The sequence below is a fragment of the Mesocricetus auratus genome, unplaced genomic scaffold, assembly GCF_017639785.1.
Source record: "Mesocricetus auratus isolate SY011 unplaced genomic scaffold, BCM_Maur_2.0 Super-Scaffold_100676, whole genome shotgun sequence".
Classification (NCBI taxonomy): domain Eukaryota; kingdom Metazoa; phylum Chordata; class Mammalia; order Rodentia; family Cricetidae; genus Mesocricetus; species Mesocricetus auratus.
In genome coordinates, this window is record NW_024429266.1 from 144,337,144 (window position 1) to 144,363,764 (window position 26,621).

General features: G+C 51.5%; 5 protein-coding genes across 7 annotated transcripts; 3 read left to right on the forward strand and 2 right to left on the reverse strand.

The window, feature by feature from the left end:
- The first annotated feature begins 734 nt into the window (after positions 1-734).
- On the forward strand, positions 735-8,949 carry Ccdc142 (coiled-coil domain containing 142). The gene is made up of 9 exons (XM_005078304.4): positions 735-1,827; positions 2,187-2,273; positions 2,350-2,499; positions 2,611-2,741; positions 2,815-2,928; positions 7,521-7,635; positions 7,945-8,122; positions 8,236-8,435; positions 8,546-8,949. The coding sequence occupies exons 1-9, from the start codon at positions 873-875 to the stop codon at positions 8,821-8,823; spliced, it is 2,208 nt and encodes a 735-aa protein (XP_005078361.1). The 5' UTR covers positions 735-872; the 3' UTR covers positions 8,824-8,949.
- A 508-nt stretch (positions 8,950-9,457) lies between these two features.
- Positions 9,458-10,508, forward strand: Mrpl53 (mitochondrial ribosomal protein L53). The gene is made up of 3 exons (XM_005078305.4): positions 9,458-9,695; positions 9,853-9,965; positions 10,060-10,508. Exons 1-3 carry the CDS (start codon positions 9,604-9,606, stop codon positions 10,212-10,214), a joined length of 360 nt encoding a protein of 119 aa, XP_005078362.1. The 5' UTR covers positions 9,458-9,603; the 3' UTR covers positions 10,215-10,508.
- Positions 10,509-15,116: 4,608 nt separating this feature from the next.
- Mogs (mannosyl-oligosaccharide glucosidase) lies at positions 15,117-18,503 on the forward strand. The gene is made up of 4 exons (XM_005078306.4): positions 15,117-15,529; positions 15,633-15,862; positions 16,255-16,451; positions 16,600-18,503. The coding sequence occupies exons 1-4, from the start codon at positions 15,196-15,198 to the stop codon at positions 18,329-18,331; spliced, it is 2,493 nt and encodes an 830-aa protein (XP_005078363.1). The 5' UTR covers positions 15,117-15,195; the 3' UTR covers positions 18,332-18,503.
- Positions 18,504-18,675: 172 nt separating this feature from the next.
- On the reverse strand, positions 18,676-21,077 carry Wbp1 (WW domain binding protein 1). 2 transcript variants are annotated; one of them, XM_005078307.4, is made up of 5 exons: positions 20,839-21,077; positions 20,416-20,517; positions 19,826-19,928; positions 19,514-19,690; positions 18,676-19,343 (listed from the first exon to the last, which is right to left on the reverse strand). In XM_005078307.4, exons 1-5 carry the CDS (start codon positions 20,905-20,907, stop codon positions 18,883-18,885), a joined length of 912 nt encoding a protein of 303 aa, XP_005078364.1. In that variant the 5' UTR covers positions 20,908-21,077; the 3' UTR covers positions 18,676-18,882. The 2 variants fall into 2 exon arrangements, with proteins under 2 accessions (XP_005078364.1, XP_005078365.1); XM_005078308.4 differs by lacking the exon at positions 20,416-20,517.
- A 321-nt stretch (positions 21,078-21,398) lies between these two features.
- Ino80b (INO80 complex subunit B) lies at positions 21,399-24,714 on the reverse strand. 2 transcript variants are annotated; one of them, XM_013119262.3, is made up of 5 exons: positions 24,530-24,714; positions 24,129-24,333; positions 23,822-23,940; positions 23,504-23,673; positions 21,399-21,995 (listed from the first exon to the last, which is right to left on the reverse strand). In XM_013119262.3, the coding sequence occupies exons 1-5, from the start codon at positions 24,636-24,638 to the stop codon at positions 21,459-21,461; spliced, it is 1,140 nt and encodes a 379-aa protein (XP_012974716.1). In that variant the 5' UTR covers positions 24,639-24,714; the 3' UTR covers positions 21,399-21,458. The 2 variants fall into 2 exon arrangements, with proteins under 2 accessions (XP_012974716.1, XP_005078366.1); XM_005078309.4 differs by having other exon boundaries at positions 24,129-24,318; positions 24,530-24,710.
- Between the last annotated feature and the right edge of the window lie 1,907 nt (positions 24,715-26,621).

Genomic DNA, 26,621 nt, shown 5'->3' on the forward strand with positions numbered 1-26,621 from the left:
ATTGTATCGGTAGCAACCGGAGGCTCCCTTGCTTTCCATTTGCTTAAAATCTTTATGTGTAGGGCCTGAACCTACTGGTTCCCAAAGCCTGCAGGTAACTGAAAGAAAACATACATGAAGGAGGCTGGCTGTTCTCTCTCTGTCTCTGTCTCTCTGTCTCTGTCTCTCTCTTTCTCTCACACACATCAGAGGAGGCAGAGGCAGGCAGATAACTGTGAGTTCGAACTCAGCCTGGTCTACATGCAAGTTCCAGGGCTAGCCAGGAACATACAAAATGAGACTCAAAGAGGAGAGAACATAACAAAACAACCACAGACCCACAAACAAACATGAAGCAATGATCAAGACAAAAGAAAGCTGGGTCTCTCTTTTCTGTAGTACCTTGTTAAATCGGGAACCACAGGGCCCCCTGATGGCGGCCAGACCACAGGGAAGTCTTTCAGAAAGAAGGGTGATACAGCGTCAGAGAGTCCGAGATGGAGAGGCCAGAGCCTTCCATCCTCCCGCTGAAGCCTAAAATTCTACTGAAAATGTCCAGACCCGGGTAGATTCTAAGGACCTCTCCTGGGCTTCCTACTGTCGGGCCATACCATATTACCTAACTTGACTCGCTCTACATTTGGCATCAGCGCCACCTCCCGTCAACGGTAATGGGAAAGCGAAAGTCTGGTTCGAATTTGGTGCCCGCTAGGGGCCGGGAAAGAGCGAAGGGACAGCCTTCTTTGTTAGGGGCAGACGACGCGGCTACGGAAAGCGAATGAGGCCACGAAACTTCCGGCTGCAAGCTGGTGAGTCCCGGCGCCCGCGGGTGTGGAGCGCCGCGGGATGCGGGGAGGCGGCGGGCGTTAGGTTCGTTTGGGACTCGCCGTGCCATGGCCCGGGCGCCCCGCTCCGGTGGCTTTCTGCCTCCTCTCTCTAACGTACCCCCGTCTTGGGCGTATCCCGTGGGCGCTGGGAATGAGCGGGACGAGGGGGTTCGCAGAGGGTCGGGGCTGCCGGCTGCGGCGAGCGTCCCGCGCCCGGACTCCGACAGACAGCCGTGGGAGCCCGCATCGGCGAGCGGCCCGATGCCCTTCGCTCTGCAGCGGCTCCGGACCGTGTTGCTCCGTCTGCACTGCGAGCGGGAGCAGCTCCTGCGGGCCCGGGACTGCGCCCGCCACCTGCAGGCGGTCGTGCGGTTGCTCCGCTCCGGCTCGCCCGCTAGTGCCCTCTCCCTGCAGCAGCTGCACGGCCACCTACAGCTGTGCCCTTCGCGTGGGAGGGCCCTGCGCCTCGGCTTCCCGGGCCCCGCGGAGACGCTTCTCCTGGCTCGCCCCGTCGGGTTAGCAGCCCAGTGCCTGGATGCTGCCATCGAGATGCAGCTTCGCGCCCTAGGCCGGGCACCCGCCAGCCTGGGCCTAACGTCGCAGCTAGCCGAACTGTTACTGGCGCTTCCCTTCTACCACAAGCTACAGGGACAAGCAGTGAGCTGCGTCCCTGGGGCCGCCCGCCCATTCCCTGCGGCCCGTGTGCTCCACATCCTGGCCGCAGAGCGGGGTTGTCAGGTGGCACATAGGCTGGCTGAGGCCCTTGGCGGATCCGGCTTGCAAGACCAACTCCGTCGGCAGTGCGACGAGGAGCGAGAGCTGCTGCCCGGGCTGCTGGGTCTAATAGGGGGCGTGGCTAGCACCGCCAGCAGTGGACTGCGGCTTGGAGGACCGGGAGCCCTGTGGAGCCAGTATTGGACCTTGCTGTGGGGAGCCTGTGCTCAGAGTCTTGGCCTAATCGTGGGACCCTGGGGAGACCTCAGAGCAGTGGCACAGCAGCTGAGTGGGGCACTGTGTCAAGGTGAGTGAGGGACCCACGCTGGCATTTGGGGGTTGAGGAGAGGGCATCTTTCTGCCCTCACTCACCTCTAGCCTGTCACCAAAAGCAGGTCCTTTAGAATGAACTTCGCAGAGTTTAATGTTTAGGTTAAGGTTTCCGAGGCCCATCTTGCTTTCCACACCCGTCTTTGTTTTGTTTTGAGGTAGGTTTTTATGTAGTCCATACTGGCCTCGAACTCCTGCCTCAGCTCCCCACGGGCTGAGAGCCACTGTGCCTGACTGTCCACCCTTGATGTGAGTGGCAGAGGATGTATCATGGGATGGGCGGGGGCTGTAAATAGGGAGGTTTGGTTTTCAGGCTCCCATCATTTCTCCCATTAGCATCCCTGCCTCAAGAGTGTGAGAAGGCGCTCTTAGCTTTGTGTCACAGCCTACTCCATCAGTCTCTTATCTGCGACTGGGACCAAGGTAAGGAGAAAGGGACTTTGGGGGTGGCCCAAAGGTCAGGCTGCTCCCCACTTCAGACTGTATTCTGTCATTCCAGGGTTCTGCCAGGCCTTGGGGTCATCCCTGGTGGGTCAGAGCGGCCCTGCCTCACTAGCTCCTACCGCTGAGCTGTTGCAGGGGCTTTTTCCTCCACTCTTGGACACTCTGCGAGAGCCTAGGTCAGAACTTAGCCTGTGTCTGCCTGCAGGTGAGACAGGTGTGGATGGGGTAGTTGACGTCTTCCCTTCCCTCTGTTCTGAAGCTGCCCTTCTCCTGAGGTAGCCCATGGACTCTAGGATGCTCTGCTCTTCCCCTCCAGGTCCTGCACCGGTCGCTCTGGGGCTCTGTACCCTGCAGACCACCTTGCTCTGGTTCTTGGGCAGAGCTCAGCAGCACCTGGCAGCATGGGCTCCCAGCTCCTTCCTGCTCCTGATCCAAAAGGATTTGCCTGTGAGTATCCTGGGAGCAGGGACGGGAGCAGCCTGGCCTGAACTGAGCCCTCACTCTCTGTTTCCGCCTAAAGCCTCTACTGCGTACAGTGGAAGATCTGTCCAGCCTGGCCTCAGAGGCAACCTTAACCCTGGAGGTGGAACAGCAGCTGGGCCTGGAGATCCAGAAGCTGACTGCAAAGATGCAGGTGAGAGCACAGGTGCAGGTGGGAGCACAGGTGAGGTGAGAGCACAGGTGCAGGTGGGAGCACAGGGGCAGATGAGAGCACAGGTGCAGGTGAGAGCACAGGTGCAGGTGAGAGCACAGGTGCAGGTGGGAGCGCAGGTGCAGGTGAGAGCGCAGGTGCAGGTGAGAGCACAGGTGCAGGTGAGAGCACAGGTGCAGGTGAGAGCACAGGTGCAGGTGAGAGCACAGGTGGGAGCACAGGGACAGGTGAGAGCACAGGTGCAGGTGGGAGCACAGGTGCAGGTGAGAGCACAGGTGGGAGCACAGGGACAGGTGAGAGCACAGGTGCAGGTGGGAGCGCAGGTGCAGGTGGGAGCGCAGGTGCAGGTGAGAGCACAGGTGCAGGTGGGAGCACAGGTGCAGGTGAGAGCGCAAGTGAAGGTGAGAGCACAGGTGCAGGTGAGAGCACAGGTGCAGGTGAGAGCGCAGGTGCGGGTGGAGCACAGGTGGGAGCACAGGTGCAGGTGAGAGCACAGGTGCTGGTGGGAGCACAGGTGCGGGTGAGAGCACAGGTGCAGGTGAGAGTGCAGGTGCAGGTGAGAGCACAGGTGCGGGTGAGAGCACAGGTGCAAGTGAGAGCACAGGTGCAGGTGAGAGCACAGGTGAGAGCACAGGTGCAGGTGAGAGCACAGGTGGGAGCACAGGTGCAGGTGAGAGCACAGGTGCAGGTGCGAGCACAGGTGCAGGTGAGAGCACAGGTGAGAGCACAGGTGCGGGTGAGAGCACAGGTGCAGGTGAGAACTCAGCCCCTGATGGTTGCAGTGTAAGTGTTTGCCAACTAGGCAGAGTAGAACCTCTGTACTTTGCAATCTCCATGGAGTCTCCACTAAATTCATGCTTTTCTTTGTTGGTTTCTTGTTCTGCCTTAGCCTTTACTGTAGAAAAATTTCAAATATGGTCATAATGGTAATCAACTCATGATCAATTATGATTCACAACCCCTTGCCACTTGCTAATAGTGGTAGCCACTGACATCAATGCTTAGACTTATTTCATTAGCAACTTCAAAAAGTGGTATTCCAGCTGGGCGTTGGTGGCACATGCCTTTAATCCCAGCACTCCGGAAGCAGAGGCAGGCGGGTCTCTGTGAGCTTGAGGCTAGCCTGGTCTACAGAGTGAGTTCCAGGACAGCCTCAAAAAAAAAAAAATACAGAGAAACTCTGTCTCGAAAAACCAAAAAAAAAAAAAAAAAAAAGTGGTATTCCATAATTACATCTTCCACTTTTCCTACTAGTGTGTAATTCAATGGTTCTTTCTTTAGGTGTGTGTATGTGTGTGCTTCTTTGTTTTGGTGAGACAGGGTCTCACTATGTCATTCTGGTTGGCCTGGAACTGAATGTGTAGACAAGGCTAGCCTTAAACTTAGAGTGATTGCCTGCCTTTACTTCTTGAATGCTGAGATTAAATGTGTGTATCATCATATTGGCTGAATTTATAGTTTTGTTGAAGTACAGCTTACAAAATGAAATGTAGCTGGTCAATGGTGGTGAAAGCCTTTGATCCCATCATTCAGGAGGCAGAGACAGGCGGATCTCTGAATTTGAGGCCAGCCTGGTCTACAGAGTGAGTTCCAGGACAGCCAGGGCTGTCTTTGGGTTAAAAAAGAATGACTGTGAACTGGGGCTTAGCTAAGCAGTAAAGCATTTGCTGACGGTGTATCAAGCCTTTCTTTGCAATTATGACTGGGAAAAGGAGGTAAAGGAAGCAGTAAAATAGTTCATTAGTAAGCATACCAGCACACACACACACACACACACACACACACACACACACACACACACGGTGGGGGGGGTAAAAAGTAAAGCTTTTTTATTTTTTTATTTTTTTTGGTTTTACGAGACAGGGTTTCTCTGTATTGTTTTGGAGGCTGTCGGTCCAGCCTGGCCTCGAACTCACAGAGATCCGCCTGCCTCTGCCTCCCGAGTGCTGGGATTAAAGGCGTGCGCCACCAACGCCCGGCTTTATTTATTTTTTTTTTTGAGAGCACGTTATTCATCATTTATTATAGCGAGACCGAAAGGGGGGAGACAGACGTGAGAGAGTAAAGTACGAGAGAAGAGAAGAGAGAGAGGATGAGAGTAAGAGAAGATGAGAGCAAATTGTTTTTTTCTAATATTTATTTATTATGCCTATATGCCAGAAGAGGCACCAGATCTCATTACAGATGCTTGTGAGCCACCATGTGGCTGCTGGGAATTGAACTCAGAACCTCTGGAAGAGCAGTCAGTGCTCTTAACCTCTGAGCCATCTCTCCAGCTCACCTGATGAAGCTATTCTGCCTTAGTTTTGTCCCACTTTGTACACTATTGCTTCCTACTGTGGAATACATAGGATATGAGGTTCTTTTCATTTTCTCTGTGTGGCCATGGAGTTCATGCCGACTCCCAGTTCCTTTGCTCCACGTTTCTGCTTAGCAAGCATCTTACTGCTGTGAACCCCCACTCTAGTTCTCCTGAATCCCAGGTTTCTTTTTTTTTTTTTTCTTTTGGTTTTACGAGACAGGGTTTCTCTGTACTATTTTGGAGGCTATCGGTCCAGCCCGGCCTGGAACTCACAGAGATCCGCCTGCCTCTGCCTCCCGAGTGCTGGGATTAAAGGCGTGGCCACCACTGCCTGGTTTCTAATCCTGCTGCTGTTTGGCATTTCATCCATGGTTACTGGTGTCTACTTAAAATCATGCCCCTGAGGAGGGGCATCATGAGTAGGGGCTGACAGTGATGTTTTGGGAGCTCAGAAGAGGACTGTGGCAGGTGTGAGCTTGTAGAGTGTTGCATGAAGGACCCGAGACTCAACCGGCGGCTTGCCAGCAGTTCTCAGCCTGAGTAGCAGGCAGCGTCAGCATAGCAGAAGGCAGGTTCTCCATAGAGCCTTCTTGGATACCCAAAGCTGATAGGCTTGCTCTGCAGAAGGACATGCTCTTTCTTTCTCTCCCTCCTGCTCCCTCTTCATGAATCTCTCTGTCTCTGTCTATCTCTCTCTGTCTCTCTCTCGTGTGTGTGTGTGTGTGTGTGTGTGTGTGTGTCCCTACCTCCTCTTCTGTATGGGCCTGTGTGTGTTGGAAAAGGAGTGTGGGAATTGGCAGAGTAAGCAAGTTAGTACTAAACTGTTGGAGGCAAGGGCAGGTGTTCTAGCGCACACCTTTAATCCTCATAGGGAGGAGGCTGAAGCAGGATTGTGAGGCTGAGGCCAGCCTGGGCTACATGGAAATTTTAAGGCCAACTTGGGCTAGACAGTAAGACCCTGTCAAGATGGGAGGGAGGAGAAAATGCTGTGCGGGAGAAGAGGAGAGTTTAGGCTTAAACAAGTCAGATGTGCAGGAACCCAATGGTTTCCTCTCCTGCCTTTAGCTTTCTGGGCTCCACACAGCTGTGTCTTTTTTGTTCTTTCTTTAAAGAGTAAGATGGAGCTGGCCTCATGGAACTTGTGACTCTCCTGCTTCAGCTTCCCCAACCCTGGAGTTACAGGCAGATGCCACTGTGCTCAGCTCACATTTTCACAGAACTTATGCCAAATGCCCCATTTTTTAGATTCTTCTCCAAGATAGGTATCAAAACAAAGACCCTTGTTATCACTGTCTCCTCCCCTTCACAAAACACAGCCTGCAGCGCTAGTCCCCTCTTACTTTATGGGTTACTTGCTTTGCAGATGGCAAAGGATACTTAATGTAAGGGCATTCCAAAGGCTCCCAGATGCCAGAACAGTGACACAGCCATGGACCCTGGTCTGCATCCACTGCCTTCCTTTTTGGATGGAGCCTAATCATTTTCATTTCACCCTTTACCTCAGCCTGCCTGGCCTCATCAGAGCACACAGACCCATCTGTATGCTGTATGCTTCTGACAGGTTATACGCCAATTTGGGTTTTGTTTTTATTTCTTGAGATAGGATCCAGGCTGTCCTTGAACTTGTTATGTAGCTGAGGTTAGTTATGAATTCCTGATACTCCTGCTTCCACTTTCCAAATTCTGTGAGTACAGGACTTTTCCGTCCTTCCAGTCAGTTCCCAAATAATCACACAGGGACCAGGGACTATTATTAACTAATGCTCGATCAGTAGCTTAGACTTGTTTTTAACTAGCTCTGATAACTTAACCCATTTCTAGTCAGCTATGTGCTGCCCCAAGGCTCCTTTACCTCATCTACGCTCTTTTCATGTTGTTTCTTCCGGGTCTGCCTGGCAATTCCTGAGACGACTCCTCCTCCTTCTTCCCAGCATTCTCTAGGTCTGACTCTCCTGCCTAGCTATTGGCCAGCCAGCTTCTTTATTAAAGAGTCACAGTGACACATCCACACAGGCACATGCTCAACATGCCTGACTCGTAATGTGCCTTTGACTACCAAGAACTGGCAATCCTATGTATTGTGCAGAGTTTGAGTCCAGACCTGGAAAACTCATTTGAAGCGGTGTCATTTATCCTTAGAGAATGCCCAGGCTCCCACACTGATGCATGGACTCAGGGTTTTGCAGACGCCACATTGAGGCCCCAGATGGGAGAAGCACCATCTCATCAGCCTAACAGTCGAGCCCTTCTTACTTTCTTCCTCCCCGTGCAGCTCCTGCCCGAAGAGTCGCTGAGTCTCTTTTTCCAAGAATGCCATAAGCAAGCCACACAGGGCTTCAAGCTCCACATGCCCAAGGGTCGATACTGGAGGCTTCGACTGTGTCCTGGTAATTTTTCTTTCTTTCTCTATAGTGCTGGGGATAAAACCCCGGATTTCACACATGCTAGGCAAGCAAGCCTTACTGACTGAGCCACCCCCCCCCCACACACACACCCCGCCAGCCCACCGTCTCGGTAACTTCCCATGCCCATCTTCTCCTTCCAGGGGTTGCCAGTATGCGAATGGTTCAAGCCCTCCCCAATTGTGACTCTACACCACGGTCACCATCCTTGTCCTTACCCTCTAGACCCATCTCTCTGGTGCCCATCGGAGTCCCATAGCCTCATGATCTTTCTTTTCTATTCTCTCACTCCAGAACATCCCAGTGCTCCTAGTGAGTATGCAGGGATGGTGGTCTACGCTGTGTTGGAGCCTGTGTTGCGAGGACTGCAGGGACTGTCACCCGAAGCCCAAGCCCCCGCCCTCAGCCAGGCACTGACAGCCTTACTGGGTGCCTGGCTTGACCACATCCTCACCCGCGGGATCCGGTTCAGGTGGGGAGGAAAGATGGTCGTGGCCGCGGGAGAATGTCAGCAGGGGAAATGGAGAACTTCTGGGTGTGGGGAGGCGGAAGTGTCAGGTGGCCACATTGTACCTGGACATCTAGCCTGCAGGGGGCGCTGCAGCTCAAACAGGACTTCGGAGTGGTCAGGGAGGTACTGGAACAGGAGCAGTGGGGCCTGTCCCGGGAGCTTCGTCAGACTCTTCTCTCACTCAGCATCTTCCAGCGGCTAGATGGGGCCCTGCTGTGCTTACTGCAGCAGCCCCTGCCCAAGAAGCCAGTCCACAGAAGGCCTCCCTGTTGCTGTGAGTCATTTCCCCTCTCCAATCCCAGGCTTCCCCAAGTCCCTCCATCATACTTAAGAGACCCCATCGCACCACTGACTTTCAGCCTGCCTTCCATTCTGCCTTCCCAGGTTGTTGTAATGAGGTCCAGACCACTGAACTGCCCACCAGCAGCCTCAACAGCCTGGAAAACTTGGCACCCCCTCTCCGGCCTGGACTCTCCCCAGCCCAGAACATGCACCTGCTAAGCACCCTGGGAGGAGGAGGAGGGGGAGGGGGAGGGGGAGGACCTAGTCCTGAAGCTTACCTGGCTGGAAACCAGCAGGCCTGGCTTGCCCTGAGGCTGCACCAGCACCCTCGTTGGCACCTGCCCTTTCTTTCCTGCCTGGGGACAAGTCCTGAGCCCTAAATTGCCTAGGACCAGGAGTACCAAATCACGGTCTGTTAAGCCTCAGTCAAGGAACTGTATGTTAGAGAGGCTCAAAACTGAGAGCTTGGGAGAACACGTACATAAACTACACAGTCAGGAAATGAATCCAAGATCACCCTAGTACCTGCAATCCAGAGTAAAGGGCAAACTACAGCCCGAAATCTGAAAGTTAGCAACAAGGAAGCCAGGAGCTAGAAATCGCTAGGTCTACAGGGTTGACTCTCAGGAGACAGAAGCAAGCCACATGCTTTCTCTTGAATCCCAGGAACAAGGCTATAGTTAATTCATGAGGAAACAGATGGAGCAAGCATTTCTACAGGTGGAGGGCGTGTCTTAAGCTTTTCCCGTTTCCATTTTTTAGTCATTAGGCTATAGGGCCTTGACAACGTTTAAGCTTTGACTGTTCAGTTGCCAGGGTGGGCTTGCTTCCTGGTGGGTGGACAATCCCTGCTGTGGTAATCCCCTCATTGGAAGGAGCCAGGATTTAGGATGGCGCTGACCTAGATCTAGCAGGCAGGATACCGAATGGGGAAAGCTGCAGGATACGACGCGTTTCCGTGCAAAGGGGGTTTCTGCACATTCACCGTCGACGCTGTGTGTGGCGCAGGGTACTGCTAATGGCTGAAGTATATACGTACTGCCAACTCTGGGTCCCTTGGCGGCCCGGAGTGATAGCCGCTACAAGTCCTGCAGAGGCCGCCGGAAGCGGTCCGTTCCAATAAAGCGATCCCCAGCACTACTTCCGGAACAGAGGTAACCATGGCGGCGGCTTTGGCTCGCCTCGGACTGCGTCCGGTCAAGCTGGTTCGAGTTCAATTCTGCCCGTTTGAGAAGAACGTGGAGTCGACAAGGTTCGTGTTCTGGGGAGGCGGGAGGTGCGTGCACGCTCGACCCTCTGCCCGAGTTCCAGGCTCCTCAGACCCGCTCTCCCTGCCTCGCGCACGCCCCTTGGTCCCCGCTCCGGGCGTCCTGGTCCCCGGGCGCGCTCACGCTGCCCTCCCATCGTAGGACCTTTCTCCAGGCGGTGAGCAGCGAGAAAGTCCGTGCCACAAACCTCAACTGTTCGGTGATCGCCGACGTGAGGCACGACGGCTCCGAGCCCTGCGTAGACGTGTTATTCGGTAGGCCTGGCTGGGATGCGGGCGGGCAGGCGGCAGCAGAGCGCGGCGCAGCCCTGCGGACTCCGGGTCCCTGACTCATCGGTTTGCATCTTAGGAGACGGGTATCGGCTGATTATGCGCGGCGCTAACCTCACCGCTCAGGAAATGTTCACCGCCTTGGCCTCCCACATCCAGGCCAGAAATGCAGCGGCAGCAGCCGCTGCACCCAGCGCAGACAAGCCGGGCGCAGTTACAGGCACTCGGCGCTGACATCGCAGAAGATGTAACAACCAAATGTTATCTTGGAGCTAAAGACTGCTGTCTAAGAAGAGCTGGGCTTAATCACTCGAAAGGTTACGTGGAAGTCACGAAACAGACTGAAGTGCAAGGAACCCTGACACTTACAACCGTGCTTTTGGGGCAAGATAAGTAAGATTAGGTGATGGAGGGTCTGGACAAATTTGAATTTTTCTTTCTCCTCTCCCCTCACTGCTTAACCATATTTGAATTTGGCTTCATCTATCACCCAAGTATCTTTTAATTAAATATTTATTGCCAGATGAATTCTTTTTCTCAGGTTGTTTGCTTAGTTGGCTGAGACAGACTCGTGTCATGAGCTAACCTGAAACTTGGTACTAAACTAAGGTGAACTAGAAATTTGAAAGGATTCTCCTGGCTGCAAGGCTTCTGGGTGCTGTGATTATAGATGTGCGTCACCACACCAGGCTTCAGAACTCATCTTTCTTAGCTTTGTCTACTTTTCATCTATCTTGAGTAGTTTTCCTTTACTCTCATAAGGAATCTGTCTTAGTTTGGGTTTCTATTTATGTGAAGATATGCCATGGCCACAGCAACTCTTATAAAGAAAAAACATTTAATTGGGGCTGGCTTACAGTTTCCGAGGTCCATTATCTTCGTGGCAGGAAGTATGGTGCCACACAGACAGACATGGTGCTGGAGAAGGAGCTGAGAGTTCTACATGCTGATCCATAGGCAGTAGGAAGAATCTACAACACGCTTCCTCCAACAAGGCCACACCTACTGTTAGTGCTATTTATTCCCTATGGGCCAAGCATTTAAATACATGAATCTATGGCAGCCATTCCTTAAGACCACCACAGAACTACTCATTTTGTCATAATTAAAACTACTCTGGACTTAAACCCTACATTTCTGTTTAGTTTTAATTCCAACTTCTATGGTTACCTACTACCAACTTCCTGCGTATGCTACCAATGTGTCCTTAAATGGAATCAGCCCCTCCTGGTGGCACAGGCCATCTCAGCTACTCAGGAGGCCAGCCTGGTCTACTTAGCAAGACCCTTCCATTCTCATTCATTCTCCTGTATCACCTGCATCCTCCTGCCTGGTGTCATTTTCCCTAATCATTTTTGCTGGTACTAATCTTACCCTTCAAGTACATAATGGCTTATTTCTCATAGTACCTGAAGTAGTTTTTAGTCTAGGAGACATTGATGTGATCATGAAATCACTTTAGAAAATTAAACAATATTAAAAGTTATCCATTCAGCCGGGCGTTGGTGGCGCTCGCCTTTAATCCCAGCACTCGGTAAGCAGAGACAGGCAGATCTTTGTGAGTTCGAGACCAGCCTGGTCTCTAAGAGCTAGTTCCAGGACAGCCTCCAAAGCCACAGAGAAACCCCGTCTCAGAAAACAAACAAACAAACAAACAAAAAAAAGTTATCCATTCAAGTCGGCTCCAAAGCTACACAGAGAAAACCTGTCTGGAAAAACCAAAAAAAAAAAAAAAAAAAAAAAAAAAAGAAAGAAGGAAAGAAAGAAAAAAGAAAGTTATCCATTCATGCCATGTGAATATTCTTTTAGGAAACTTTAGTTTTAAGCAAATAACTATGTATATTTCATAACATAAAGGCACTGCTGTGTGTATGTGCGTGCACGAGCATTTGCATTTGCAAGTGCTGGGTTACAGTACACATTGTTTCTTCTGGGTTTTTTTTTTGTTTGTTTTTTTTTTGTTTTTTTGTTTTTTTTTGAGACAGGGTTTCTCTGTATGTCCCTGGCTGTCCTGGAACTTGCTCTGTAGACCAGGCTGGTCTCAAACTCACAGAGATCCGCCTGCCTCTGCCTCCCTAGTGCTGGGATTAAAGGTGTGCACCACCACCACCACCACCACCACCACCACCACCACCACCACCACCACCACCCAGGTATTTCCATTGTTTTTTTCTTAGTGTATGAATATGTATATGAGGTGCACTTGCCTGTGTTTGCAAATGTGGAAGCCAAAGGTAGGATATTTTCCTCTACCATGCTCTGTCTTATTTTGTTTCTAAGTAAAATCTCTTACTGAGCCTGGAGCTTACCATTTTCAGTTAGACTAGCCAGCAAGCTTTTAGGATCCCCTGTCTCCATTCCCCTAGTACTGAGGTTACTACCTCAGCTGGCTTTTATGTGTGTATACGGGGTCCCAAGTCAGTTTCTCATGCTTTCCCAGCAAGTGCTTAAATTCCTGGACCACTTTCCTAGTCCCTTTGTTCCTTACTGTGAATTACAGGGGAAGGAAAAAAAAGTAGCCCTACTGCCAGAAAGTAAGTTAAGAATGTCCAGTTAAGGCAATCAGAGATCTCTTAGATACTGGCTACTATGTAGTTTACCAAATACATAACTGGAGTCCCCTCCCCCCAGCAATACTGTAACTTCCCTGCCTAAAAGGGTATCAAAGGATTCTCTCTCCACCATCCTTTAAGAAAGACTGTTGCTCTAAGGAATGCTCTAAGCTGCTGTCTTCAGCAGCTCAGGAATTGACAGTAGCCATGGAGTAGGCAGACTATTCACTCAGTTGACTTTTCTGTCTAAGGGAGTAAAACTTAATTCTCTGGGGTCTGAGAAAAAGAGAAAACACACACACACACTTCAGGGTCTCTACCATCTTTAATTTTCCTTTACCTCTCATATATACCAGCAAAATCTTTCATGCAATATAAAAATTACAATGTGGTTGCATTCTGTTTTTCAAGTGAATGATTACACTTACAGGTAAAAACCAACATGTTCCCATTTATGTGTTATAGGTAAAAAACAAATTATTCCCAAGAACTCATGTCCACTCATATCCAAGCAGCTTGTTACAGGTTAACAGAGTATAAGCAAGCAAGTTATTTTTCTCAGCCAGTTTTTTACTGGAAGGCTGCTGTTATAAAGGACCAATCACTTTATTTGTCTCAAAGGTAGTTTTATAAAAAAAAAATCACATCTAAACTTTTATATATGAAAAATAGTCATTTCTGCTTTTAAGTTGTCAGGGTGTCTACTCACTCATCAATAGTTTTTATTAAATCATATCAGGAAGCTGAGGGCAGAAATGGGTACAAGGAATTAATCATTACCTTTGATTACCAACCCGTCCTAGCAAGAAAGGTATGTCAAGCTGGGCAATGGTGGGGCACGCCTTTAATCCCAGCACTCAGATGGCAGAGGTAGTTGGATATCTGTGAGTTCAAGGCCAGCCTGGTCTACAGAGTGAGCTCCAGGGCTGCCATCATTTTTGTTCCCTGACTCCACTATTAAGTATGTCTTTCTAAACTTTAAACTGTTTCCCAAGATTTTCTGCCTCAATGCCATTGAAAACATCTTAACCTAACCTTAAGTCATTATTAAAGCTTTGTTTTGGCTATGATGCACACTGAAACTTGTGAACACATCTCCCAACATTAAGATGAAAAGAACTTGAGCTAGCCTAGCTTCTGAGACACAATGTTTTTCTTAATTATTAATCTAAGTAAGTCAGTCTATATGGCTCCTCATCCTAGGTATGTGACACTTCCTTGTTTTCCCCTTTTCAGCCCCTGCTCTACTGGCAGGGGGTGGGGGGGGATCAATACTATATCCTACCTTCACCTGTATTAGTTTTCCTGCTAAACTAACCTCTATCATAATCCCTTACTATATTTATCAAAAACCCTCAATCGGCCGGGCATTGATGGCGCAGGCCTTTAATCCTTGCACTCGGGAGGCAGAGGCAGGCGGATCTCTGTGAGTTCGAGACCAGCCTGGACTACCAAGCAAGTTCCAGGACAGCCTTCAAAGCCACAGAGAAACCCTGTCTCGAAAAACCAAAAAAAAAAAAAAAAAGAGGAAATCATCTTCATAATCACAAATAAAAAAACCTAACAGAATGGAATATTTCCACGAGACAATCACAAGGCAGTGGGGATCCCCCCATACCCGTGCCAGACACCAGAGAAAATCAGCAGCAGCAAACACAGAAAGGCACAGCAGTTAACGAGAAACACTGTGGAGCCAAAGCCCTCTGGCCTTGTCTACCCGAGATTTACCCATCAGTGCCTTGCTTCCTGGTGGGCTGGACTCCCCGAAGCCCTATGTAAAAGCATATTAGATCCTAGCTCTTGACACTCTGCTTGAGGACAGCCTGGGCTACATATACAAAGCAAGATCCTGTATCAGTCAACCTGGCTTTACATATAAAGCTGGAAGAAAACCTAGACAAACTCATCCCCCCACGGAGGGAAAAACTGACCTTAACATGATCATTTATTTTTATTTTATGTGCATGGATGTTTTGCCTGCATTTATGTCTGTGCACCACAGCGCTTGGTGCCGAAATAGGGTGTCACACCCTCTCAGCGATTTGTAAGACGCCACGTGGACGCTGAGAACCGAACCTCCTCTGCAGGAGTGGCAAATATGCTTAGCCGCTAAGTCATGTCTCCAGCCCCACCCCCTACACGTACCTTTTTTTTTTAACATTCGTGTGTGCTTGTGTGTGTGCATGTGGAGGTGCGCTCGTGCTACGGCACACGTGTGGAGGCCAGAGGGTGTATGTATACGTGTAGTCACAGTTGTGAATGTCAGAGGATAACTTGTGGGAGTCAGTGCTCTTACACGACGCTGGTATGGGGATCTAACTCAGGTTATCAGCCTTGCCGGCAAGCGCCTTTACCCAACTGAGTCATCTCTCCAGCCCAAGATCATTATTTAAACAAAACAAAACTGAACGGGCTCAGAATGTTATTGCTTCTCTCTCCTACCCCCTGAACCTACACGCATGGAGACATTTCACAGGCTGAGCCGGGTAACTCAGGACCCTGCTGGTGACAGTAGAGTCCTGCCAGCCACAACGCTTCCGGGTTCCGGGGCGGGACCTGACGTAGCAGGGCGGGATTTCCGCGAGTGCTCAGTGGGTGCGCGGGCAGCCGGCTTAGTGGACTGACCGCACGGTGGCGGCCGGGGTACCGGGCCGGCTGCCGGGATGGCCCGAGGAGAGAGGCGACGGCGCGCCGCGGCTGCAGAGGGGGCGCGGCCGCTGGACAGGGCTCGGGGCACTGGGCGGCGGGACGGCAGGGCGAGCGGGGCGCGCGGCGCGGCCCTGGCCGTGGTGGTGCTGGCGCTGGCCTTCGGTCTGTCGGGGCGCTGGGTGATGGCATGGCTCCGTATGCGTCGCGCGCTCACACTGCACCCCGCGCCTCCCGCGCTGCCCCCCGACTCCTCCAGTCCCGCGGTGGCCCCGGAACTCTTCTGGGGCACCTACCGTCCACACGTCTATTTCGGCATGAAGACTCGCAGCTCAAAACCGCTGCTCACGGGTAACTCTGGGGCAGGCAGAGAGAGGAGTGGGGAGGATCCAGCGTTCTTCGCAGACTTAGAGGGACGGTTTCTGTTGACTTACGTGGCCATTCTACTCCCCAGGACTGATGTGGGCGCAGCAGGGCGCCACCCCAGGGAACCCTCCTAAGCTCAGGCACACGTGTGAACAGGGAGACGGCGTGGGTCCCTATGGCTGGGAGTTCCACGATGGCCTCTCCTTCGGCCGGCAACATATCAGCGATGGGGCTTTAAGGCTCACCACTGAGTTCGTCAAGAGGCCTGGGGGTCAGCATGGAGGGGATTGGAGCTGGAGAGTGACCGTACAACCTCAGGTCAGAGCATCAGAATCCTCTTTGCTCAGCCCTGACTTCCCCCATCCTCCCCTTGCAGCAGCAATGCAGTGTGAAATGGAAGTTAGCAGCAGTTGGGACACCAGCCTGGTTGACCATCTCTGCCTGCTTGCTGTCTCCAAGCTTTCATTTCTTTGTAAAGCAGATATCACTGTGACACCTAACTCACAATATTAAATGAAACAATCTATATAGAATTCGAAAACACCCAACACTGTACTTTGCGGGGGAACCCTGTCCAAGGCCCGCAGCCCACGCCAGTGTACCCACTAACCCTCAAGCACTGACCGATGTTTGCCATAGTCTTCCTTGTAATCTTTGAAGATTCTCAAAAGAATGCTTTTCTAATGCGTATTGTTCTCGTTGTCACCCAGGCCTCAGGTACCTCTTCCCTTCCTTTGGTGTCCCTGTTCTTCTATGTGGTAACAGATGGCCAGGAAGTCCTACTACCAGAGACTGGAGCCAAAGGACAGTTGAAGTTCATCAGTGGACATACCAGTGAACTCGGTGACTTCCGCCTTACACTTCTGCCACCAACCAGTCCAGGAGACACTGTCCCTAAGCATGGCAGGTAACTGGGGAAGGGTTAGGGTGGTACGGGGTGGTAGGGATGTTGCCTTAGCCTGGTTTCCATGGCCCCACCCCACTCTCCCACCAGTGGGACTGCCCAGACCTCCCTTTCCTGTATAACATTTCTTATTTGTCTTCTTGCCTTCAAGCTACAATGTCTTCTGGTCCTCCAACCCAGGGCTGCCACTGCTCACAGACACGGTAAAGAACCGCCTAAACAGCTGGTTTCAGCACCGGCCCCCAAGGGCCTCTCCGGAACGCTACCTTGGCTTGCCTGGGTCTCTGAAGTGGGAGGAGAGAGGCCCTACTGGGCAAGGACAGTTCTTGATACAGCAGGTGACCCTGAGAGTCCCCTTCTCTGTGGAGTTCATATTCGAGTCTGGCAGTGCCCAGGCCGGGGGAAACAAAGCCCTTGGGCAGTTGGTAGGCAGTCAACTGACCCAGGCCCTGGAGAGCCATGCTGCAGCTTTCCAAGAGCGTTTTGAGAGGACCTTCCAGTTAAAGGAGAAAGGCCTGGGCCCCGAGGAACAGGTTTTGGGTCAGGTTGCCCTTAGTGGCCTCCTTGGTGGGATTGGCTATTTCTATGGACAGAGTTTGGTGTTGCCTGACACTGGTGTGGAAGGGTCTGAGCAGAAAGTAGACCCTGCCCTATTTCCACCCGTCCCTCTTTTCTCTGGAGTGCCTTCCCGGTCATTCTTCCCGCGAGGTTTCCTTTGGGATGAAGGCTTTCACCAGCTGGTGGTCCAGCGATGGGATCCCCACCTCACCCGAGAGGCCCTAGGCCACTGGCTGGGGCTGCTAAATGCTGATGGGTGGATTGGGCGGGAGCAGATACTGGGGGATGAAGCCCGATCCCGAGTGCCCCCAGAATTCCTAGTGCAACGTGCAGCCCACGCTAACCCCCCAACCCTGCTCTTGCCAGTATTACGAATGTTAGAAGGTGGTGATCCCGATGACTTGGCCTTTCTCCGAAAGGCTTTTCCCCGCCTGCATGCTTGGTTCTCTTGGCTCCATCAAAGTCAGGCAGGGCCAGTGCCATTATCTTACCGCTGGCGGGGCAGGGACCTGGCTTTGCCTACCCTACTTAATCCCAAAACACTGCCCTCGGGCCTGGATGACTACCCCAGGGCATCACACCCTTCTACAGCAGAGCGGCACCTGGACCTTCGATGCTGGGTGGCATTGGGTGCCCGAGTGCTGTCACAGCTTGCAGAACAGCTTGGGGAGGCTGAAGCTGCTGCAGAGTTGGGCCCGCTGGCTGCCTCCCTGGAAGAACCCAGGAGTCTAGATGAGCTGCACTGGGCTCCTGAGCTGGGAGTCTTTGCTGACTTTGGGAACCACACAAAAGCAGTACAGCTCAAGTCCAGGCCTCCTCAGGGGCTGGTTAGGGTGGTAGGCCGGCCTCCACCTCAGTTGCAGTATGTGGACGCCCTGGGCTATGTCTCTCTTTTTCCCTTCTTGCTACAGCTGCTAGACCCCCATTCACCCCGCTTGGGGCCCCTGCTAAATGTTCTTGCTGACAGCCACCATCTCTGGAGTCCTTTTGGGTTACGCTCCCTGTCAGCCTCCAGCCTCTTTTACAGACAGCGTAACTCTGAGCATGATCCCCCTTACTGGCGGGGTGCCGTGTGGCTGAATATCAACTACCTAGCTTTGGGGGCACTCCACCACTATGGGCGTGTGGAGGGACCCCACAAGGTTCAGGCCGCCAAGCTCTACCATGAACTCCGTGCCAATGTAGTGAGCAACATATGGCGGCAATACCAGACTACAGGGTTTCTGTGGGAACAATACAGTGACCAGGATGGACGGGGCATGGGCTGCCGCCCCTTCCATGGATGGACAAGCCTTGTCTTACTGATAATGGCTGAGGAGTACTGAAGGAACTGGAGGAAAGCAAGGCACTTGTGTCATTTGGAATATGCAGGGACAAGGTCTTAGGTTTCTGCTCTTGTTCCCTCAGATCTTGTAAACTCATCTCAGGTGTCTCCTTGTCATCCCATCCAGCTCTGGGGTGAATGTGAACTCAAGAGTCTATTTTTCTAAATAAACTGAAAAAAAAAAAAAAAAACCAAACTGAATTCTTGCCTTTGGCGGTTTTGACTCAGGGCTACCTGCTGCCTCAGGTAAGGTGATGAATGGTCTCTGCTTCTTCTCTTCAAACCCAGTGTGGTTAGGAAGCATGCAATAACTTGAGGTCTACTCTACCCAAAACCACAAGCAGCTGGTTCACATCTCTTTAATGAGATTAAAGGCTCCTGTGTATGTCTTGGGGGTAAGTAAAGATAGCATAGTCCTCGGTACTGCCCCTCTTTAGGACTCCCACCCTTTCAGGCATATTCTAGGGGGGAGGGGCCCACATCGAGGACTGAAGTTGCAACCAGGGTTGTTCCTGGTGGCCAAGTAACTCCCAGCCTCCCTCTTGAAACTACTTACGGGATGTCCCCATAACTGGAAGCCAGCCCCAAGGAAGGGGTCTGGGACGTAAAATCTGGGGACAGTACACAAGGGGAATGGTCCACCAGATCTGGTTGGGTAGCACTAGCCCTCATCTCCTTGACTGGCTCACCTTCGCTGGAGTCAGGGCAAGGGCAGAGCTCAATACCTGAGTCACCAGTCAGGCGACGGTAGCGGCAGGAAGGGGGTGTGTGAACTGGGCTCAACCCTGCTCTGGGCTCACCCTCCTGATGAGGGAGGGCACTCTGGTGGGAGGAAACACCTTCCACATTTGTCCCCTCCAGGTGGGCAGAGCAGCTGGATGCAGAAGAGCAGCAGGTGCGTTCCCTGGAAGCAGTCGAGGGGTGGCCTGGGGTCATAGTGTAAGGGGGCGGCGGTGTGCCAGGGTGGTGGACCACATCCTCATAGGCTGGGGGTTTGAAGGCGCTGAGGAGGCCTGCAGGAGAGAGAACAGCATGGATGACTGAAGGACTAGAGCTACAAGAGTGATCTCTCCTATCAGGGGAAGAGTGCTTTGAGAAGTCTGCCAGGGGACGTATGGGCCGGTTGAGGGTCCTGGCTTGGGAGGGCTACAGGATCTGCACCCAGGAGTCTCAAGTCACTCACGAAGGTCAAGCAGTGAACCAGTAGGAACAGGGCCAGCCCCATGGCATGCCCCATGGTAAGCCAACAAGTTGATCTCTCGCTGCCGCTGCTGCTGTTGCAGCCTGAGTTTAGCTCTCCGGTGACGGAAGGCGCAACAACAGCTAAAAAGGATGAGGACTGTCCAGAGCAGCCAGAACCCTGCGGGAGGCAAGAAGAGCACATCTCAGATTACCTGCCTTGCGCTGCATGCAGAGAAGGGTCCTCAGTAGCTGGATTCAGAAATCCAGGGGAGGATGGGCAGGGGACCTAAGAGGGACCCCTTTGCAGACTCACACCAGAGTTCATAGTAGTAGGTGCAGCAGCCAGTCTCCCCACAGCAGTGACCACTCTCACAGAGGTAGGGTTGGGTATTCACTCCTGGGCACAGCTCTTGAAGCTGGAGGCAAGTAGGCACTTAGAACTAAGGGAGATTCTACCCAAAGCCCTTGTCCACCCCACCTCCTGCATCAGCATACACAATCCCATCCATGACTCAACATAGCTTGGAAAGATGGCATGGGAATGCTAAGAGGAGTGTTTAAATATATACAGGGCTGTCAGTATGGAAGATTTGGAATAGCCAGAAAGTAGTGTAGAAAATAAAAGTATGGATTTACAAAGGTGATTTCAGTTCTTTAAACCCAAGACCTCTCACATAAGCCTGGCCCCAAGGGTGGTTCTTGGTAAGGTAGTGGTTTGGAAGAAGCAGAACGATCTAACAATGGATAGGGATTTAAGGCCATTTCCAAAGCTAAAATGCTTTCAACATCGCCCACCCCGAAGGTCTGTCTCCCACAACCCCAAGATGGATTTTTCCACCCCTGGGTCTCAAGCTCCCTAGGGTAGAGGTGAGACAGTGTGAGACCCAGAGCAGTGCTCCCAACCAGATGGGATTGCTGTGGAGGATAAAGGATGGCATCCAGGGCGCGAGTCTGGGTTCCAGCTCGTTTCCAGATTGCTCCCTCAAGAGAAGACGCTGCCGGACTCTGTTGTGACAATAGGCACATAGAAAACATCACAAATGACTGCTGCACACAGAGGGAGCCTCCCTGGGGTCCTCACTACGCCTCTGGTAACTGACAAGCCACTGCAGGATTGCACTGCAGGCACGGGCTGAGGTCTAAGAGGCGGCAGGTAGTCAACTGCATCTACCTAACAAAGTTTAGACAAAGAGTAGAATGGTCATGTTCAGGAACTTCATAGTACCTTTGGCTCCGTGAGCTCCTCCCCCACCCCGGACAGGAAGTGACAGGAAAGGGGAAAGAAATAAATGGCTGTCGTGATAGGCTTTTAGAGCTGCTGGATACCTGCTGCTGCGGCGCCCGGTGTGCCCCCCAGGCCTCTTCGCTGCTGTTCCTGATGCTGGCCCGAGCCATGCCTCCACCTACAGACCCCTGAAGACCACAGCCTTCTCTACCGCCAGCTGCCCCGCCCCTGCCACCTCTGCCGCCACCGCCATGGTCCCTGCCCGGCCCATCTCCGCTGCTGCCACCATCACTCCGCAGCCGGAGCTCCCATCCCGGGAGAGCTCTTCCAGAGGACGAGGATTGTTAAGTCCAACCAATCAGTATCGTTCGCCGCAGACTGGCCAATAGGAGCGGGTCACAGGCTTCTCCCGCTGTCCAATCCGTAGCAGCGGATCTGCCACTCTCCCAGACAACAAGAACTCACACAGACAAAGACGGGGGAAGGTTCCACAGAAGCCCTGATTGACAGCAACGATAGCCAGTACGGACAACAGAGCAAGCCTTGACTTGTCAGCCAATAAACGGCCGTCCAGGATCACAAAACTACCGCCGATTGGCTGGGTGAAACATGCGGGTTCGGAGCGGTCGGCTTCCCACTCCAGCAATTCTAGACAAGCCGAGACACCACACGAAGTTTAATAGGGTGAGGGAGACAGAAGGAATGTGGCGTGGGCGAGGCCCTAAGTGGCCAGAAGCGGGGACCCTGGGCCCTCAGGTCCACCCAGCCGTAGCTGCAGGTTGATGCGGTAGCACTGCAGGCTACAGAGAGCCTGGCCGGTGCGGGAACAGGCGTAACGACGTGGGTGGGGGCAGCCAGGGACAGAGCAGCGCGGAGCTGGGTTTGACGGGGCAGGCCGCTGAACCACCGCCGCGGGTGCGGGGACGCCGGGAGGAAAGGACAGCGTGGAGCCCTGGGCCCCGCTGCTGTAGCGCACCATGGGTGTAGGGGCCGGGGCAGCTGTCCGTCCCCCACGCCGCTCGCCCCGCGCTGCCCCACGCCCTCCGCGTCCGCTAGGAGCGGCCGTCTTTGTGAGACGCTCGATTGTCTGATTCTTGTGCTCCTCCGCCCGCCTTGCCGCCTGCAGCCGCCTCTTCCGCGCCCGTTCCTCACGTTTCAGCAGCATCTCTTCCGTGAGGGCAGGGGCCGGGCAGCCCCCAGCCACCGGCAGAGGCAGGATGGGGGACGGCTGACTCCGCGCCTTCTGGAGCAGGGCTCGCTGGCGAAAGACAGGCCCCAAAGTCGTGGAATGAGAAAGAGGACGTGGAAGGCACAGAATCATATCCCCCTCCCCCATTTTTGTTTTTCCAGCCGGCCTCACTATGTAGCTCTGGCTGTCCTGGAACTCATTATGTAGGCCAGGCCACCCTCGAGCTCAGAGATCCTCCAGCCTCTGCCTCCTAAATGCTGGGATTAAAGGTGTGTGCCAGCCGGGCGTTGGTGGAGCACGCCTTTAATCCCTGCACTCCGGAGGCAGAGGCAGGAGGATCTCTGTGAGTTCGAGACCAGCCTGGTCTACAAGAGCTAGTTCCAGGACAGCCTCCAAAGCCACAGAGAAACCCTGTCTCGAAAAACCAAAAAAAAAAAAAAAACAAACAAACAAACAAAAAAAACACTTGCTCCTCCCAGGGCTCCTGATGCTGCTCAGTATTAAAGGGAAAACATCAGTATTATCCCCAGCCGACCCCAAGTGCCCAGTCTGTACCACCCTTGTGTAGATTTTTGCTGGATTTGGCTCAGACCAAAAACTCAATTACCCTGGATTCCCTTTTTTCTCCAGTCAGCTCCCAAAAAGGAACTACTTCAGAAATATATCCAGGATTTGGTGGGGTTTTCTTCATTCTATGACTACTTCTTGGCTCACGCCATCACCATCTCTCATACTCTCCCGATTGAATGATTGAGACAGGGTCTCTAGATGTATTCCTGGCTGGCTTAGAATTTATAGCCATCCTTCTCTTTCAGTTCTGGGATTACAGGCATGCACCACCCACCACAGCCTACACAGCAGTTCCTGCATAAATTCCTTAACTGTCAAAATAATTACTGGAAATTCAAGTCAGCTATGGCCCTTGTCTGCAGGTGACCCACTGGTGGCTTAGCCACATTTTCCTTCTGTGCCTATGTCAGCTGGCTTCTCTGCTTGAGAAGCTCTTCCAGTACTGGAAATGTCACCTCTTCAAAGAGGCATTCTGGGCTGGAAAGAGCACTCAGTGCAGAGGACTCTGGTTCAGTTCCCAGCACCTACACAGCAGCTCACAACTGTCTTTAACTCTAGTTCCAGGAGTTCTGATGGCCTCTGGCCATCATAGGCAGCAGCCAAGCACTCAGACACATAAAAATAAATAAAAACCGTGTTTAACACAAAAGCAAACAACGAGCCATTCACTAAAGCTATCCTAATGTTTCTGTCTTGCCACTTTCTATATCATCATCCCTATTTTCTGTAGTTTGTAAAAATTACTTATGAGCTGGGTGTGGTGGCACACACCTTTAATTCCAGCACTTGGGAGGCAAAGGCAAGCAGACCTCTGTGTGCTTCAGGTCAGTCAGCGCTAAACAGTAAGATCCCAATTCAAAAAAAGGAAATAATAACTTACCATCCCTCCGCATGCACAAGAGTATCACAGTCCCTTATCTTTTCTATTCCCCTGATAGTCTCATTGCCTGCAAACAGCAGCTTCTCCTCGGGAGTTTGTTGAGGGAGTGAAGACTGAACCGGCTTACCTGTCTCGCAGTAAGCAGCCGCTCATCGATCTCCTTCTTGAGATCTCCATTGTCATCCAGCTCTCCCTTCTCGAGGGCATCCAGCCACCTCTGCTCCTCCTCTTCCTCCTGACCCTCTAGATCCCCTGGCAGGTCCCGAAGTGGGGAGGGGGACAGATTACTGTCTTCATCTGGGCAGGAAAGTTGGGGAAAGAAATGTGGAACATTAATATAGCAAAACTGATCCTGGCACACTGACAACTCTCAGAACCTTTCTTTTGCTGGGTACAAATAAGCAACCCAGTTTCCCCATCTTCCCCGTCTCCAGGGTCTTCTCACCCAGCCAGGCTCGGTACTGCTCCAGAGGCACTCCTTCCATTGGTTCCTCTTCATTGCCCACTACCATCAGGGGAGAAGGTGACCTCGGCCCCTCAGGGATCACAGTGAAGGTAGGAACACTGCAGAGAGAGAACACTACTCCAAAGTGAACAAGTGACTCCACCCTGCTCTGGTGTCACGTCCAGCTTTCCCAAGCTGCTGGGATTCTTGCTGCCTTAACCTGGACCCTAAATGTTCATTCTCTACTTTCCAGATAGCTCAGCCCACCTGCTGCTGAATTTTCCCCGAGTTAAATATTTGACCTTACCTCTTGGTGCCCAGGACCTGTCCACCCAGCTTGATTTTAAGTTTAAGTTGGGGTTTGGCAGGGGCCTGTGTCTGTCCGGCCTCCTCTTCCTGATGATGCTTCTTCTTGTGTTTCTTTTTGTGCTTCTTGTGTTTTTTCTTGTGAACTCCGTGGCTGTGAGCCCCTGTCAGGCTCAACTCCAGCGCTTCCCCTGAAGAAGGAGAGCCTGTCACAGGTGTTCCATCAAACAGTGGCAGGGGAAGATCTGAATATCCCAGCAACTTCCCACTCTTCCCACGTTATTAGCCGTTATCATAACAGCACCGCCTCGTTCCTTCCCACCTGTGGCGAGCTGACCTGGCTCCGCGGAGTGAGAGGACTCCTTTTCAAAGAGCATCTAAGTTTGAGCCACCCGCGCTTACCTGGCTCGGGGGCTTCCATAGCCCCAGAGGTGCTCCCGCGCCGCCACAGCTTGCTCATGGGGTCCTGCAAAGGAAGAGGACTGGAGACGGTCGGGACACAAGCCGACATGCCTTTTCCGCCCCGCGGAAGAACGGAATCCAGCAAAATAACCGGCTACTTCCGGTGCCTGGCAACCATGTTTATGCGTGGCACTGTTTACCGTCAAAAATACTCCGGTAAGAAACAAAGCCCATTCCGAATAAAAGTTCCGGCATTGCTAGGTACCGTCCTGTCATACCGGCCTTAAGAAGAGGATCACGAATTCGAGGCCAGCCTTAACACCACACTGTTCAAAACAAAAGGTCTAAGCCTCTGTGAGGCTGGAAACGCCACAAAGAAGACGTTCCCCTAACTTGGGCTGCCCATTATTAGGTTCCAGAGCTGTTCTTTGTCTGTCTGTCCCCCCGCCGCCCCCCATTCTCATTGGTAGACAATGGGGCAAGACAATTACAGTGCATCTATACGGTCGGAAGGACTAAGTTTCTCGACTAAGAAAATTGTGAAGTAGTAAGACAGACACATAATTTAGATTCCAGACAAAGTTACATAGTAAAGAACTCATCCCTCTAATGAAACATCTAAACAAATTTGTTACATCCCTCGGAGAATCTGATACCTCTTGTCTGTGCAGACACCTGTATAGGCAGACACAGACATGCACTTGCATATGATTTCAAAGAATGATGTGGGTGGGGCTGGAGAGATGGTTCATTAGCTAAGAGCATTTGCTGCTCTTCCAGAGGACCCTGGTTTGGTTTCTAGTACTTACATAGCTACTCACAATCATCAGTAACTCCACTTTCAGATCTGTCTGCCTCTTCTGGCCTCCTCAGTTCCTCTGCAAGAGTAGCAAATCTTGCTAACAGTTGAGCCATATGTTCATCCTTTTGATTCTTTTTTTTTTTTTTTTTTTGCTTACTTACTATTTTTTTTGTGTGTGTGGTTTGTTTTTGAGACAGTGTTTCTCTGTATAGTCCTGACTGTCTTGCACAGACCATTCTGGCCTCAAACTTAGAGATTCTCCTGCCTCTGCCTCCAGAGTACTTGGATTGAATGTGTGCCGCAAAACCCAGATTCTTTGATTTTATTTTTTAAAGTATGGTGTGCGAGTGTCTACTTAGAAAAAAATTGAGGAATATACAATGTGTCATTAATGTTGATTGTCTCTAAAGGCTATAGTTAAGGATCTTTTTATCTTTATTTTATATGCATTGGTATTTTTCTTGCATGTACATCTGTGAGGATGTCAGATCTTGGAGTTAAACAGTTGTGATCTGCCTTGTGGGTGCGGGGGATTGAACCTGGGTCCTTTGGAAGGGCAGTCCGTGGTTTTAACCACTGAACCATTTCTCCAACCCCCACAGCTAAGGATCATTTACTGTCTGAATTTGAACTCACTCTGTAGACTAGGCTGGCCTCCAGCTCAGAGATCTACCTGTCTCTTCCTCGGTCTCCTGAGTACTGAGATTAAAGGAGTGAACCACCACTGCCTGACATTGCAATGAGTTTTCTTACAGTCCATGTATACATTTGTAATTAGGAAGGAACAGCACCTATGTATATATACTTAGTATTTGAGTTAAGTGTCTGAACAAGGTGGTAACAGTGAACTAAAAAGGGGAAGAGTTTACTCAAGAGACATGCCAGTTACAAAGGTGTTGAAGAGCCAATGAATAGTTGTATGTTAGAGAGCAATGTAATAGAGTGATTAAAAGGAGAGAATGGACTTTGGAGTCAGAGAAACCTGTTATCAAATGAAAGTTCCACCATTTATTAGCTGTTCAGCTTGGGCTCAAAGTCTTTTAAGTTCTTTGAGCCTCAGATTACAAGTTTGTAAGAAAAGATTAACTCTACTTCATGGAGCTTTCTTTCCCTTTTTAAAAAAAATCTTTATTTTTTATTTATTTATTTATTTTTATTTATCTATTTGGTGCACAATATTGTGTCTGCATGTATCCCTGTGGGCCAGAAGAGGGCACCAGATCTCATTACGGATGGCTGTGAGCCATCATATGGTTGCTGGGAATTGAACTCAGGACCTCTGGAAGAGCA